The sequence below is a fragment of the Danio rerio genome, chromosome 25 (genome assembly GCF_049306965.1).
Source record: "Danio rerio strain Tuebingen ecotype United States chromosome 25, GRCz12tu, whole genome shotgun sequence".
In the NCBI taxonomy this organism is placed as follows: Eukaryota; Metazoa; Chordata; class Actinopteri; order Cypriniformes; family Danionidae; genus Danio; species Danio rerio.
The window spans coordinates 22,956,778-22,974,162 of NC_133200.1; the positions used below are offsets into that span (position 1 = coordinate 22,956,778).

A 17,385-nucleotide genomic window follows, 5' to 3' on the forward strand; every position below is an offset into this window, starting at 1 on the left:
TGCTTGCGCTTACTGCACGCCTATGTCTGAAATAACAAATGTCTTGAGCCCATGATAATAATGTGCGCTTGATTATTGACGTGCTTTTGAAACCCGATCCTGTCAGAAACTGACAAATGCGAGAGTGAAGCGCAAAAAATACAAAGGAGAAGCCCTTAAAAAAGGAGCACATTATTTTTTCAACATGCGTGAACTAACTGCCTTGTTTAACTATTATCATCAACTTTTGGACTATTATGAACTCAGAATGATGGAATGACTCTCTAACAGAGGCTACAAGTGCTGCTGAAGATTAAAGACACAGATGCGAGGTTTTCACTGACTGTGGGCTATATTTTGTGTTGTTTTTTAACCTAAAAAAGGACTAAATGTATGCAGTGTGTAGTTTTTGTTATTGGTAACATATCAGAGACTGTAAGGGTCTGTATGTGTTCATATATGTTCATTTATTTATTTATTTTATATAATTGCAGACGTTACAGTAGGCTATTTTGCACTGTCATTGATCTGCAGTTATAATCAACTCATGTTCATAGAAAAGTAGAAATAGGCATGCTCATAGAAAAGGCAATAAACATTTGTACAGAAGTATTTATGGGTGTAAAGCATCTGTTTTGTGAGAAATGCTTCTCATATGTTATGCAAGGACCTGTACAGCTTTACTGTAGACATTTTCTTGAGCCAAAATGACGTTGACTGAAACTTTGTCATACACCACACCCACCAAAAGGGTACACTTGGTAGTGGAATCGCAAGCCTGATAAAGGTGGCCCGTACCAACCCGAACCGTACCGTACTGTACCAGTCAGTGGAAACAGACCCAAACGCAAAAAGTACTGCGCCATTTTGGACTAATCCAGCTGCTGTAGTCCGATGCATTATGGGATTTGGAGGAAAAATATTTGTTGACATTGCCAGACGGATCGTTGGTAATATTTCCAGAAGATGAACATGTAGCAGTTCAGCAAAATTAATTCACACCTCTTCCTGTAGTGACGTGCGGTGCCTCTTCGACGTTTGTGATGCATTAAAACATTGTTTTCCAGTCGCAGCTGCGCGTCATTCTCAAAGTGTAGTTTGTCTAAAGTGATGTATACAAACTATATAGTATACTATGAGCAGGGATACAATCAGCCAGCGCAGTCGTACCTCCATAGTCAAAAGCGACATTTTGTGTTTCCTGTTTGTTTACTTGCAGGAGTTCCATTGAGATCTTCCCATACGTGAATTCTGACCAATTGAAAAGCAGTTTAGGAAATATGTTCAATGACATCTGGCCAATGAGTGATGTGGATTTTGTCAGATGACTGCATTTTGGTTCTTTTCAAGTGGTTCAGACCAAAGAAATTAGTGTGGTGTGAAAACCACCAAAAGGCGGCAGAAAATGCTACAATGTATCATTTGTTGTCATTGGTTCAGACCAAATGAAGCAAACTACAAATGTGAAAGCACCCAAAATACGACGGAAAATGACACAGAGGACACAACTAAACCTCATGCCTGCTCTCTAAAAAAAATCTGACAAGTGTCTTTAATATATATTCGGGTTATAAGTATATGTAAGTATTATGAAATATTCACATATCTTTTGCGAGTTTGCTATTTGAGATGTAGAGTGCAGGGAAAGTGGCTGCATTGAGAGACACTGCAGCGCTGTTGAAGATTTGTGGCTGTTTACAGTGGTTTGACGGATAAATATGAATTTGTAGCTAAATTGTTACTGGTGACAAATAGCATTTCCCATTGTCTACATCCTTGTTTCCGTTAACGCTAACTGCATGTAATAGATCAATTCTAACAAATAAATATACTTGCAGGTTTCGGCTCACAATCCACAGCTTCTGCTATTATGGTTGGAGCTGCTCCTTTTTTAAGGAATTTTTCGCCGAATTCAGTACTGAACTGGGAGAGATTCGGGAAGTTGTCCTTTGTCAAATGCTAGCTATATATATATATATATATATATATATATATATATATATATATATATATATATATATATATATATATATATATATATATATATTTTTTTTTTTATAATTCTCTGGAACATAATTACAATTAAACTGTAAGCTCTTCTGTCTTAGTGTTGTTCCTTTTGGAAGCCCAAATACAGAAACAGAAGAAGCTCTATGGAAATAGCAGCATTTTAGCTTTTTCTGCTATAATATTACAGCACCTCTGGCCACACACCTTCACTGCGCGGGGTGTATGCACGTAGTTGATACGTGTAACCTGAAGTGTTTGTGATCTCACAATTTTTATTAATTTTTTTTTTGTAGTCTCCAAACTTTGCTGTAGGCTTTGCTAAGTTATCTCTATTAAAGCCAATGTCTCCCTTTGCATTGAATTACATTAAGCGTATTACATTAAGAGATGTTGCTTATGTTCACACAGCTACATTACACATCAACTAAAGTTTCAAATTCCCCTTTAGAATTCTGAAAAGAAAAAAAGGCAGAAGTGCGAGAAATTAACTTGAAATTCCAAGAGAACTGTCAGAATTCTAAGAAGGTCAAAGTTATGAGGTGTTAACTCAAAATCAGAAAAGCAAGGAGAAAAAAAGTCAACCATCTGAGAAGCTGCCTTAAAATCATGAGAATAAATTAGAATTGTTGTTGTTAGAAAAATCCCTTAAAATAAACTTGATATTGTGACAAATTCAGACGGGTAAGAGATTACCTCACAATCACTAGGAAAAATTCAGAATTTTAAGAAAAGGGTCAGAATTGTGGAGGAAAAAGTAATCACACAATACTTTTATAAAGCTTTACTATTAGCATTATAGTGATGTTGTATGAATGCTAGATAAGTTGTGATGAAGTTTAATGTGTTTTAATAGGAGGAAGTTCTGGAACAGCAGCAGAAAGAGCGAGATGATGAAACATTTCATCGCATATGTATGTTTTGCAGCGAGGAGTTTACTGGAAACAGGTGATTGTTGTTCTTATTCGGGCACATGCTGATATTAAATATACAGTAAACCTGTAAAAATATATTAAATTATGGTATTTGAGAAATACACTCACCGGCCACTTTTTTAGGTGCAACTGCTTGTTAATGCAAATTTCTATTCAGCCAATCACATGGAAGCAATTCAATGTATTTAGGCATGTAGACAAGTCAAGATGATCTGCTGCTGTTCAGACCAAGCATCAGAATGAGGATTTAAGTGACTTTGAATGTGGCATGGTTGTGGGTGCCAGACAGGCTGGTCTGAGCATTTCAGAAACCGCTGATCTACTGGGATTTACACGCACAACCATCTCTAGTGTTTACAGAGAATAGTTCAAAAAAGAAAATATCCAGTGAGCGACAGTTCTGTGGGCGCAAATGCCTTGTTGATGCCAGATGAGCAGATGGGCTACAGCAGCAGAAGTTCACACTGCGTGCCACTTCTGTCCGCTAAGAACATGAAACTGAGACTACAATTTGCACAGGCTCACTAAAATTGGACAATAGACGATTGGAAAAAATGTTGCCTGGTCTGATGAGTCTCAATTTCTGCTGCAACATTCAATGTTAGGGTCAGAATTTGGCATCAACACCATGAACGCATGGATCCATCCTGCCTTGTATCAACGGTTCAGGCTGGTGGTGGTGGTGTAATGGTGTGGGGGATATTTTCTTGACAAACTTTGAGCGCATTAGTACCAATTGAGCAATGTCAGGGCCATACCATACCTGAGTGTTGTTGCTGACCGTGTCCATCCCTTTATGACCACAGTGTACTCCTCTTCTGATGACTACTTCCAGCAGGATAACGCACCATGTCATAAAGCATGAATCATACTCAGACTGGTTTCTTGAACATGAACATGAGTTCACTGTGCTCAAGTGGCCTCCACAGTCACCAGATCACAATCCAATAGAGTACATTTGGGATGTGGTGGAACGGGAGATTAGCATCATGGATGTGCAGCCAACAAATCTGCAGCAACTATTCCCTGAAGGATTTAAGGCAGTTCTGAAAGCAAAAAGGGGTCCAACCCGGTACTAGTAAGGTGTACCCAATAAAGTGGCCAGTGAGTATATATTCAATAGTAAACGTGTGTTTGTGTAAATAATACAAATATTCAGTTATCCCATGTATTTATTGTTAGATAATAACATTAGCAAGAATTAATAGATAATTTGACTTGGAAGTTCTCTAAAAATAATTATCTTAAAATTTTTTTTGCAAGATTATTACATTGTTTAAAAACACTAATAGCAAATAACAGCAAAAATAATAAAAAATATTAATATGTATATTAATATGCATGTTAAATATGACATATATTTATTGCTAAATAACTTTTCACTATTAAATGTATATGTGTGAATCTTTATGAAGATAAATGTAGTATAAAATTATAAAATATATTTAATGATAAATAAAAAATGACAGAAGCAACTCAACTTGTAAAGAATTAAAATTTTCATTAATATTTATTGGACGATTAGAATGCAGTGTCAGAATGAAGTAATTAATATTCAAGAGCAGTTTCCACTGTATAGTGACATCACAAATCTCTCTTCTTTGGCCTGTTCAGTTGTTGTTGTTTTTATTTTTTTTGCTGGAATGTTTCAGGATGATGACACTGCATAGCCAGGTTTAACGTGTTGTTTTTGTTCTCTGATTTCTCTGCAGGTCTTCATTGCTGAATCACATGGCTAAAGAACATTCTTTCAGTATCGGCCTGCCAGACAACATCGTCTACTGTGATGAATTTCTCAACACACTCGAAAGCAAACTAGACAAGCAAGTCTTTACATTCGGCTATATTGCTGCAAACCCCAATTATATATATATCTATTCAAAAATAAATCAATAAAATATAGTCAACATTTGAAGTGGAAGTCAACACTAAATTAAAAATTCATAAATGATCATACCATTATGACCAATATTGGCTTCATTTCTATTAAAAAAGAAAAATAAATAATAAAAATGGAGAAGGTTTGAACGCTCTCTTTTGGTGCTTTCTGTTATTACACTAATCCCAGGTTGCCAGATAGATCGAGAACAGAGTAAATTCTAAAAACTGCTAATGCTGATGTACTTTTTATAGTCAAAAAAAAAAAAAAGATTTATGTTTTTAGATTTGTTATAAGTGAATAAATCCACTAAAAAAATTTATATTTATTTTTTTATAATTTATATTTTTTAAATGTATAATATAATTAGATAAAACCTTTTTTGAGACCGTTATCCAATACTTGTGTCTCTACTATTTAGATGCAATTAGTGTTGTTTCCCTGGAAGCTTTAAGCCACAGGAAACCTAATTCGCTGTGTATTTAAATATTCATTCATTAATTTTCCTGGTGGCTTAGTCCCTTTATTAATCCGGGGTCGCCACAGTGGAATGAACCGCCAACTTATCCAGCAAGTTTTTACGCAACGGATGCCCTTCCAGCCGCAAGCCATCTCTGGGAAACATCCTCACACACATTCACACACTCACTCATACACTATGGACAATATAGTCTACCCAATTCACCTGTACCGCATGTCTTTGGACTGTAGGGGAAACCGGAGCACCCGGAGGAAACCCACACAAAGGCAGGGAGAACATGCAAACTCCACACAAAAACGCCAACTGAGCCGAGGTTCGACCCAGTGACCTTATTGCTGTGAGGCGACAGCACTACCTACTGCGCCACTGCCTCGCCTGTATTTAAATATATTCAAATTATTTTTAAAGCAATATTTTATATTTTTATATGAATAAAATGTATAATTGTACCAAATATGGAACTTTTATTCCTAAAATGACTAAAATGTATTTATCTCATTTAGACCTGGGTTACGGTTATCTAATATAACATTTTTTGAGACTAACTGTTTTCAATAAGACTTTTTCTGATCTTTTTTTTTTTTTTTTTTTGTAGCACATAGTTTTTAATAACTGAAAAAAAATGTTTGCTAACTTCAAAAAATAGCTAAAATAAAATATCTTTGTTTCATAAATATTTTTTATGTCAAGTAATGTTAAATGTTTATGATTTCAGTTGTGAAATGCCACAAATGCCAACTAGCTAAATATGAAGTAAACAATATTGTAAACATATAGAAATACAAGTGAAGCTTAAATTTCCTGATATTCTTTCTCCCCAGCATGCAGTGTCTATACTGTGAGAAAACATTCAGAGACAAAACCACACTGAAAGATCACATGAGGAAAAAGCAGCATCGCCGAATAAATGCCAGAAACCACGACTACGATCGATTCTACGTCATCAACTACCTGGTCTGTCCGTGCATCATTTTGAAGAATGAATGTTATCTATTATGTGTCAAAATATTATGTATTAATAGAATTTGTGTAATTTTATTTATGTATTTATTTTTATTTATGTATTATAAAAGTGTAATTATTCATTAATTATATTATATTTGTTTGTTTATTTATTTTATTTTATTAATAATATTATTTATTTATACTTTCATTTATTAAATGTTGCTTAAGAACTACGAAACAATATGTTTTAATGTATTATTATTATGATAATAAAGTCTCTTGTCCTATGATTGGGTTCTGATTCTAAAAAAAAAAAAGATTTTTTTGTTAACGTTATTGTGTTGTTTTTCGTAATACAGGAGTTGGGAAAGACATGGGAGGAAGTGCAGTCTGAAGACGACCGAGAGATGCTTGAAGATGAAGATGAGTAAGACCTTTATATTTTAAATGTTCGTTTTCAGATAATGTAATAAATATCGATCATATTTTTCATTGTGCCCTGCAGTGATTGGTCTGATTGGCAGGCTCATCCGGTGTGCGCCGTGTGTCTGTTTTGTGATCAGCAAGCAGAGACCATGGACAAAATTTACACACACATGCAGGTACGTTTATTTGTTTTAAATTAATTTTAATATTTCAGTGCATGTTAAAATATTTGTATATACATGTTTTACAATTATTTTCCATACGTTTTAATGTATCACTTAATTTTGTGCTGTCATTCCTGCACACGTTTCATGTACAGTACTTGCCATAGTAATAACAGTAAATTATGCAAATTTACATGCAACTAACCATTCATCTAACCTGCAATAAACCCTAATTAAAACCCTAATTAATTAACCCTAATTAGTTCATTAATATTACTCATGAATAGTTAAAATGTGTGTAACTCCTTTTACATCAGCAGCAATAGTTATGTTTACATCCACATATTTTTATCAACATATTAGGAAACTGCATTTAAAAAAACCCAACAACTAATGTGTGGAAACACATTTACTGGCCAAGCTCTCTGACTTGGCAAACATTTCTCCCATGTGCCAAATAGGCTGTCTCAATTATTTTTGCTTTGTTTACTGTTGGTTACAAGGTTACCAATACTACAATCTGCAGGTTTAAAATTTTAAAAACTTGATGGAAACACACCTAATTCATATATATATATACTGTTAAACTCAGAATTATTAGCCCCCTGAATAAATTAGACTCCCTGTTTATTTTTCCCCCAATTTCTGTTTAAAGGAGAGAAGATTTTTTCAACACATTTCTAAACACATTAGTTTTAATAACTCATTTCTAATAACTGATTTATTTTATCTTTACCACGATGACAGTAAATAATATTTGACTAAATATTTTTCAAGACACTTCTATACAGCTTAAAGTGAAAGTTAAAGGCTTAACTAGGTTAATTAAGCTAGCTACGCAGGTTAGGGTATTTAGGCAAGGTATTGTATAATGACAGTTTGTTCTGTAGACTATCAAGAAAAAAACATAAAGCTTAAAGGAGCTAATAATTGTGTCCTTAAAATGGTGTTTAAAAAATTAAAAACTGATTTTATTCTAGCTAAAATAAAACAAATAAGACTTTCTCCTAAAGAAAAAAATATTTTCAGACATACTGTGAAAATTTCCTTGTTCTGTTAAACATCATTTGGGAAATATTTTAAAGTTAAAAAAAAAATCAAACCCTTTTTAATATTTTTAAAACCTTTTTTTTAAATATTTCCCAAATGATTCTAAAAATTCTGAATTCAACTGTGTATATATATATATATATATATATATATATATATATATATATATATATATATATATATATATATATATATATATATATATATATATATATATATATATATATATATATATATATATATATATATATATTATAGGTGGGCATAGATTATATAGATTTTTAATGTAGATTAATCTCGGAATTAATCTAGATTAATCTACATTAAAAGGACTCATTTGAATTCTGGCGAAGGCATTCAGAATATGTGTGCAACCTAAATAATAAGTCTTTGAGAACAGGTTTCTCAAGCCTGGTGGTGCATTAGACCAAGGGCTTATCTCCTGTTTCCAAAATGCATCACAAACTGCTTGAGAAACTGATCTACTATGATAATTAGTGATGGAAAATAAAAGATGTTCAATAAGATTTACTTGTGTTCACCAACTGTTTATTCAGTTAAACATGAATTTTCAACTGTAGGCCTACATGAGCTCCAAACAACAAATTTTGTTGACCTTAATCCAACTAAAGTCATAACTGAACTAAACAGAAATAGAATCAAGACATGTGGAGTTTGCATATATTAATGGCATTATTGAAGTAAACACTGCAATCAGTAAACACCATTATGCAGGACTTTTTACCATATTTTCCGACAAGATCCACACACACATACACACACACACATGCACGCACACACACGGCTGTCAGTAAAGGACCGCACACACACACGCAGACATAAACAGACACACACATCGAGAAATGCTGAAGTTTTTTCTTTCCATCGCCATGCGTTATTATATTCTATAACACTCTCACCAGTCCTTACTCCTTATTTGCGTCGAATACCCCAGTTTGTCACGACGGCATGAATAAAATGTTCATGAGTTAAAGTGAAACTGCCCAACTGCAGTTAAAGTCAGGCATACTGCTGATTTGATTGTGAAGGGCACTTTTTTGTCAGACAGCGCACACACACACACACACACACACACACACTTTTTATTTGGAAAAACTTTTAAAGATTCATTTCATGTTAGGATGGAAATCCAGGTACTTCAATATGCTTAAAGTGCAAGTCCTTGTTATGGAGGAAAAAGAGCTACAGTGGTTTTCATGGTTTTTTAAGGTTCATAGATTATTTTATTAATATTGTTGGTATTGAGTAACAGTTTTATTCTCTTGAACATGTGAGATTTAAACCAAGATTTATTTACAATGTATTTGTACAAATACACTCTATATGAAAACCGTGTAAATAATAATAGCATGATTTCGTTCTTCTAGGAAACTCATGAATTTGATCTGCACAAACTCAAAATGGATTTAAGTGAGTATAATTGTAAAACTAACAAATTCTTGCTTCATGTGTCTTTTTTAAAATCTGATTTCTGTTGTTTGTCCAGGTCTGAAGTTTTACCAGCAGGTCAAACTAGTGAATTACATCCGTCGTGAGCTTCACCAGTGCCGCTGCTACTGCTGTCAGGAGAAGTTTGAAAGCAAAGAGGAACTAGTTCAACATCTGGTTACCGCTGGTCATGTAATGCAGTTACCTGACGTCTCACACTGGGATCAACCACAGTAAGTGTTTTTTAAGAAATAAGAATATTGCCGCAAGCAGCAATTATCGTGGTTCAGGCACATAAGTACATGCATGTAAAAAAATAATAATTTATTACGCCCATAAACACTTCAAACTGTGATGAAATATGCAATTTTGAATTATCATAGAAAAACTGCATTTTTCAACAGGTTATAGCACCACCTGCTGGCTGATCTTTTTAAAACTTCAGGCTTCTGTAGAATCCAGTATGGCTATTAAATTTTTAGTAAATCTTTTAATCTATTTGGACAACCCCATTTTGAAAATGACCATTCATTGCTGTCTTAAATTGAAAGTGTTTTTTGCTAATTCTAAATCTCTTCAGTGCTGAGGTTTGTATAATGAATGAGTGAAAATCCTGGTTTGCAGAAGTAGTTTTTTATGCCTAATATTTAACCAACAGTGACTGAAAGCAGGGGTCCGTTCTTCGTACCTCCCTTAATTGATCTAAGCTGATTTGGCAGATCCTGGATCTTTTAAACTTGATCACTGATTTCTCGCTAATTTGGTTCTTCAAACAAGTTCGTGAATCAGATTAGAATGTCTGGATAAACTGATCTGAGATCGCTGCATGTGTTGTGAAGGACAGATCTATCGATCCTCGAAATCATGATCAGCAATTCAGCGATTGGCTGACAGCACAGCAGCGTAATGACATCATCTGATTAATATTCAATTATCCATGTGAGCAAAATTACATCAAATTAACAATAAACGGTTTGTTAAATATAACTTTCCACATTTGTTTTGAGCGGCAGGCTTTACACTTTCATGTTTCAAGAGTATTCATCATGTATTTCAATGCATATCAATGTATTTATATATTTAGAGAAGATTTTCTTTGTTATAGTAGCCGTTTTAAGTAAAGAAGTCGGTGTAAAGAATAACTGGATGTTTACAAAAGCATTTTGATATTGGTAAAGGCGTCTGCAACTTTTATGAAGCATCAAATCACCGTCATATTAACTGCCAAACATATTTATGACTTCATAAATGTACTATTGCTTTTAAAAAATCAAATATTGTGCATGTCAATTATCATACACAAATTGTACTAAAGTGATCTAAAAAGTACATACCAATAATTTTCTCTTTGCACCACCAGGTGGCAGTCTTTGTACTTTCATTTCGGGGATGCAGATTGCATAAGTTTTATTAATATGTAACTTTTGTTTATTTTATTAATAACTATAACTTTATATAGGTTAAAAAAAAAAGTATTTTCCAGAGTGTATATGACTACTACTGTAAGGAAAAAATCTGAATTCGGTACATACTTTCTGTATTATCTTTGCTTGAACTATGCCGATCTAATCCTGTTTATATTAATTAAACCTGCTTCCGACCAGGTTTGAGCTAGCAGAACTGTTGCTATGACAACAACTCTCAGATCAGTTTTGAAGAACAAAACGATCCTGGATCATGTCAAATTTTCAAAAACGTCAATAACCAAATCCAGCTAACTGAGTAATGCACGCACGAAGAACAGACCCCTGATCTCTGGCTAATTTTGTTCTTCAAACAAGTTCGCAAATCAGATTAAAATGTCTGGATAAACTGATCTGAGATCGCAGCGTGTGTTGTGAAGGAGAGATCTATCGATCCTCGAAATCATGATCAGCAGTGCAACGATTGGCTGATGGCACAGCAGCGTAATGACATCATCTGATTAATATTCAGTTATTCATGTGAGCTAAATTACATAAAATTAGCAATAAACGGTGTGTTAAATATGACACGAATAACTTTCCACGTTTGTTGTGAGCTGCAGGCTTTACACTTTCATGTGTTGAGTATTCATCATGTATTTGTATTTGTATTCATTGCATATAATTGTAGTTAGTTCTACATTTAGAGAAGATTTTCTTTATTATTATTATTATTATTATATATTCCAAATATAATTTTTTATGTTAAGCTGAACCAAGGAATAAATTTTTAGGTGTACTTTCCCTTTTAATTGGCTTAGGATTTCAGAATGAGAACCGGTTCTTATACAATAAAAATGTAAAGCGTTATTCACGTTTTGTTTTTCAGATACTACTTTCCTACATATGAGAACGATGCTCTTCTTACAGCTCTGTCGGACGGCGAGAGCGAATCAGAGGGTACAAATCACAGCTCTGAAGTTCCTGTTATAGCTGAAGATATCTCAAACCTCAAGGTGTTAAGACAGACCAGTGTGCTTAATAAACTTCTCAAAGACAGAGGAGCCACCAACTGAAGCTCAGAGACTTGCAGAGGTTCACTGACGTTCTAATTGCTTTCAGTGTAAAAACATGAATATGTTAAGATTAAGGATGGGATTTTTCACTCTGTTGAACTGGTGCCAGTGCTCACATTATGAAAATCATCTCAAATAAACCTTGTATTTATGTACACATTTTATCAGTGGACCATAATTGACAACTATTTTGGCTGGAATTAGTTCTGTTTGTTTTGTGCAGGGGTGTAATGAAACACCAGTGTCATGATTTAGTTCACGATACTGGAGAGACAGTTCTGATTGGTTCACATTATTGTAGCTATGGTTCAGTGTGGTTCACCATATTGAAGCCACCTCAGTGAGGTGTTGGAGCCACCATTAGGTTTAGTTCATGATATTTTAGTGTGTGTTCCACATGGTTCACTGTATTTTAGTCTTGGTTCTGTTTGGTTCATGATATTTTAGTCTGTGTTCCACATGGTTCACTGTATTTTAGTCTTGGTTCTGTTTGGTTCATAATATTTTAGTCTGTTTGGTTTTGTTCACAGTAATGGAGCCACAATTCAGTGCCAACATAAGGTTCTGTTCACAATATTTTAGTCTCTGTTCTATTTGGTTTATAGTATTTTACTCTTGGTTCTGTTCAGGGTTGCCACCTTGCCGACCTAGATTTAGTGACTTTTCAGACCCCTCTAGTGACAAATGTCCATACTGTACCATCCCTACTCTTTTTCAATAAACTGCGAGTGATGCTGTCGACCCCTCCTCTGCCTCAGAGCACTGACAGGCGGCCCAGTACTCGTACAGCAGTCTCTCCCACCTGCAGCCTGAGAGCAGATCTCTCCTCTGCATACAGACGGCAAATGATTTAGCACTGGCAGTGTGTGGTCGTTTCATTGTACAGTCAAACCGATCTGCTTCTCCTTTATTTTAAACATTTAATTAGACTATTTATTCTTTTCTTGTTCACAATCAGATACTTTAGTGACAGTTTCGGAACTTGTCTGAGTTTATTACATCTGAGAGATTACTGCAAATTCACTACACATCTATACTGATATACTGTATCAAAAAACAGCAATACATTTAGTTAAATGAACATGCATATATAAAGCATAGTGCAAATATAAATACCCCTTTATTAACCATATGCTGTTAAACAAACAGAAACGGTAGAACGTGATGATGTCACTAATATGCAAATTGACATATGATGTAATCTAACAACTTTTAGGGACTTTTCGGGCAGATCTTAGCCCCTTTTCATTGAAAATAGTTGGCAAGAGTGGTTCTGTTTGGTTCACTGTAATGAAGTCATGATTCTGTGAGGTTCACTGAGGTGTTGGAGCCAACTTTTAGGTTTGGTTCACGATATTTTAGTCTCGGTTCTGTTTGGTTTACAAAATTTTAGTCATTCCATTTGGTTCACAGCGTTTTAGTCTTGGTCCCGTTTGGTTCATGATGTTTTATTCTCCGTTCTGTTTGGTTTACATTATTTTAGTCTTCGTTCCATTTGGTTCACAGTACTGGAGCCACTGTTCCTGCAGTTCTGTGAGGTGTTGGAGCCACTTTTAGGTTCGGGTTCATGATATTTTAGTCTTTGTTCTGTTTGGTTTACATTTGGTTCACAGCGTTTCAGTCGTGGTCCCGTTTGGTTCATGATATTTTAGTCTTAATTTTGTTTGGTTTGGTTTAAAGCCACAGTTTGGTTCAGTTCACAGTATTTAAGCCTTGGTTTGGTTCATAGTACTGGAGCCACAGTTCTGTTCAGTTCCTGGTATTTGAGCCATGGTTCAGTTTGGGTACATTCCAAACAGGATATATCGCCCTCCAAAGGGTATTTAAAATAAAAAAAATCTAAATTGGCCACTTTGAAGGGCCCGTCAGAAAGAAGTGAATTCAGGCCATGCTTTTTTGAGGAGGAAAGTTGTTTGATGTCACAGACTTCACTTCATTCAGAAGGGCTCATCCTCACTTTCTAATACCTTCTGAGGGATCCTACAAAGTGATTAGGGCATGAGGATGAGCCCGTCTGAATGGAATCCAGTGTCAGTTTGGTTCAGTTCATGGTATTGGAGCCATGGTTCTTTTTAGTTCCTGGTTTTAGAGCCACAGTTTAGTACGGTTTGTGGAATAATAATAATAATAATAATAGTAATGCATTTTGCAGTCCAGTTTAGTTCAGCTCACAGTATTGAAGCCACTGTTTGATTCATTTTGAGGTGTTGGAGCCATGATACTATTTAATTCTGTTTGCTGTTGCACCAACAATGTTAAAGTACACTAGACTCACATTTCATTTAATTTTCGCTTTTTATTTTCTGCTGTCAGTTTTGACAGAATAGATTTGACCTTATTCTATTAGGGTTGAATTTTGACACCAAGGTTGAAAAAAAATAACTGTTGCATACACAAGGTTGTAGTAAAAGAACTCTTTTATTCAGAACTCATTCTCATTCTTACACGTAATCACTGAAATCATCCCAGCGTCTCATTCAGTCTTTTCTTGGTCATTCGCAGGTCCTTTTAAAAGCTTTCAGACCTGTTCACACCAAAAATAACTATATTAAATTCCAAGTCAGACAACAATGTTCTTTTTATTGCAATGCAGCAGTGTGGTCTCCCATTTCACTAGCAAAATTCAGCTAGAAATGAGACCAGACTTGGGTAGTAATAATATATAAAACACTATTCTTGCAAAATTGATGAGGGGGAATATTTTGTCACGGTCATGTTGTTTTTTTTGTTTTGTTTTCATGAAGTATTCAATGCACTTTTGTTATGTACTGTTAAAATGTGCAAGCTTTTAATTGCACGATGGATTTTGCTTGGCTGTCAATGTTTTAATTACAATAAATCGGTTGTCATATCGGTATCGGCCAATAAATGCACATTTTTAGTGTCATCATTTATGGCCAAATGAATAAGTTAGTTTTTAGACTTCAGATTTGTAAATTGGTAAAACATCGAGTTTTTCTTTTTTAATCAGGCTCTGAAACATGTTTATTTATTATCACCTTCAAAATCTTTTCTTTCTTATACATATATATATACACACACAAATAAATTTAAATCTATATTGTTTCTGTTGTTATCATAACTAAAGTGTGCACATAGTGTAAACTGCAGTGTATATTTTGTACCATATCGTTATAGTTCTCCTTGGTGTGAACAGCCCTTTTATAGAAACACATTCTAATCAAACCGTCAATAAATAAATATTGCATATTTCAATGAAAATCTTTTGGTGACTCACTTTAGAAAAGGCACTTCAGAATACGTTACCGCTAGTACAAACAACTCAAACATCCTTAGTTAAAAATGCTAGCGCAAACACAATATTAGTCAAAACGACCAAAGCGATATACAAAATAGTACAAATTTATAAAGGGCAGTAAAAAATCTTGTGCTGCATCAACAAGTAAATCAAAACCGACCAATAGAAATAGACTTTCTTTGTTTTTCAAAAAGACTAATCGAATGTCTGGGTTAATGTCTTGTGTTAAATGAACATTGTGTATAGACAGTAAATATAAGGCTGTGCTTTGTCTTGCGCAGTTGAAAAGAGGCACTGCGTTCAACTGTTCAGTGCAGGTATATTAATCAGTTACAGTTTAGAAAGCTCATAGAAAAGTTCTGGAAAACATGTTTAGACTGGCCGTGGAAGTAGTTTAAAGCTGTAACAGTGGGTGTGATGCTGTTAGGCTCATCAGTAACACAATATATGTGAATCTTGTAAGAAAAAAAAAAATCTCTAGGTCGTAATATCCAAAGGAAGTGACGATTTGGCATAAGTAGTAATAATTATTGTCATATTTGTTTACTAATGGGATATAATATTCACTTGAAATCAGTTTTTTTACTTTGATGACCTTCATTTCAAATGTGGGAATGTCTTTTGAAGAAATTATTTTTTATATTATATTATATTATATTATATTATGACCATAATGGCATAGATTTCTTACAAGAAAGTATATAATTTTTTTTATTAACATTATTAATTCCATAATCTATATACAAGACTATTAGGACTATACAAGACTATTATTACTAAAAGCAAAACAAATCACAATATGGTCATGCTAAAATGGGTTTCCTGGATGGCCGATGTCCTGCAGAGTTTAGCTCCAACTTGCTTCAATACACCTGCCAGAAGCTTTGTAGAATACCTGGGCTGCATCCGAAATTGCCTAGAACCCAGTAGGTACTGCATTTACACTCAAACATACTACTCAGCTGTTAGAAAAGTACGTTCTATACAGTATGAATGCTGAGTAGTATGAATGGAACTCGAAAGTACTACATCCGCCATTTTTCATCATCATGTGACCTACCCGCAGCAGTTGCGTCGCTAACCTCCCAATAACGTCTAGATAGGATACAGCTGCGGATACGCACATCAATATAGCATCGTTTTTGTCACAATGTAAAACAATGATGATTTTTTTTTTTTTACAGCACTGTGATGGTTAGGGTTTAGGGTTGGGGTGGGGGTAGTTAAATAAACAACAAATAATACTTGGTATGACTACTGTTTTTACATTTCTGTGATGGTTTGGGTAGGGGAAGACATTATTAAAATACAATAAATGGGAAATATAATAAATAATATCAATAATTCTTGTCGATTTCTGGCCGCAACCATATCTGATCTAACAACAAGCTCACTCCCATTCATGAAATTCTCTCGAGGTGCATCATGGTATAAGGTAGCATCCATCTGATGCGCACTTCAGAATCTTGCCGGAGGTCATCTTGGTACTTCTCACATACAGTTTTTCGAATTTTATGAATTCAGACATACTACTCGGCTAGCATACTGTTTTTAGCATACTATATAGTATAAAAGTATGCGATTTCAGACGCAGCTCTAGTAAAAGCTTAATTAGTTGGTTCAGGCGTGTCCAATTATGGTTGTGAGTTCAAATCCGCAGGACACTGGTCCTCCAGGGCCAACTTTGGGCATCTTTGTGCTAAAACATTCAAAGAACATTATGATAATGACATTTTTTTTATTATGTAATGAAATCATTTTGAGCAGAGGTGTCAAATCCTGGAGGGCCACAGCCCTGCACAGTTTAGTTCCAACCCTGCTTCAACACATATGCCGAGGTCACACTAAAGTTTGAGCATGCGAAATTCTGTCTTACAGCTCAGCGGAAAGGGGCGGGATTAAACAAGATTTAGACATTTATAAAGGCAAGCGATTGGTCCATATTTTCAATTTCTGTCCAGAGAGGTCATGTTTTGATCTTCGATTGGTCTCACGCAGTCAAGTGTTGCAATTTAGCAGGTCAGAGTTTAGCAAACTCGAACTTTGTAACGCAAGGAACTGCAAAACTTGTTGCATGAGCTTGCGATTCTTTTTTTTTTGCTAGATCAGATATGGCTGCAGCCGGAAGTTAACAAAAGTTATTTATTTTATTTTTTACATTTCCCTTTTATTGTATTTTATTAACGCCTAACGCCACTCCAACCCTAAGCCCAACGGTCACAGTAACGTTAAAACATTAGTTGTACCGAGTATTATTGATATGATCTATTAAATTACCCAATAAATTGTATTTTTAAAGTCTACCCCTATCCAACCATTCCAGTACTGGAAA

The 17,385-nt window shown here is 34.6% G+C and overlaps 1 protein-coding gene across 1 annotated transcript in view; it reads left to right on the forward strand.

Annotated features, from left to right (window-relative positions):
* Positions 1-11,944, forward strand: part of znf277 (zinc finger protein 277) — a gene marked incomplete at its 3' end in the record, with an annotated part of 29,976 nt that extends 18,032 nt beyond the window's left edge. The window contains 8 exon segments of the mRNA NM_200430.1: positions 2,843-2,934; positions 4,634-4,744; positions 6,103-6,235; positions 6,586-6,653; positions 6,732-6,828; positions 9,255-9,297; positions 9,374-9,548; positions 11,608-11,944. Of these exon segments, the coding sequence (NP_956724.1) occupies positions 2,843-2,934; positions 4,634-4,744; positions 6,103-6,235; positions 6,586-6,653; positions 6,732-6,828; positions 9,255-9,297; positions 9,374-9,548; positions 11,608-11,794 (906 nt within the window).
* Positions 11,945-17,385: the final 5,441 nt, after the last annotated feature.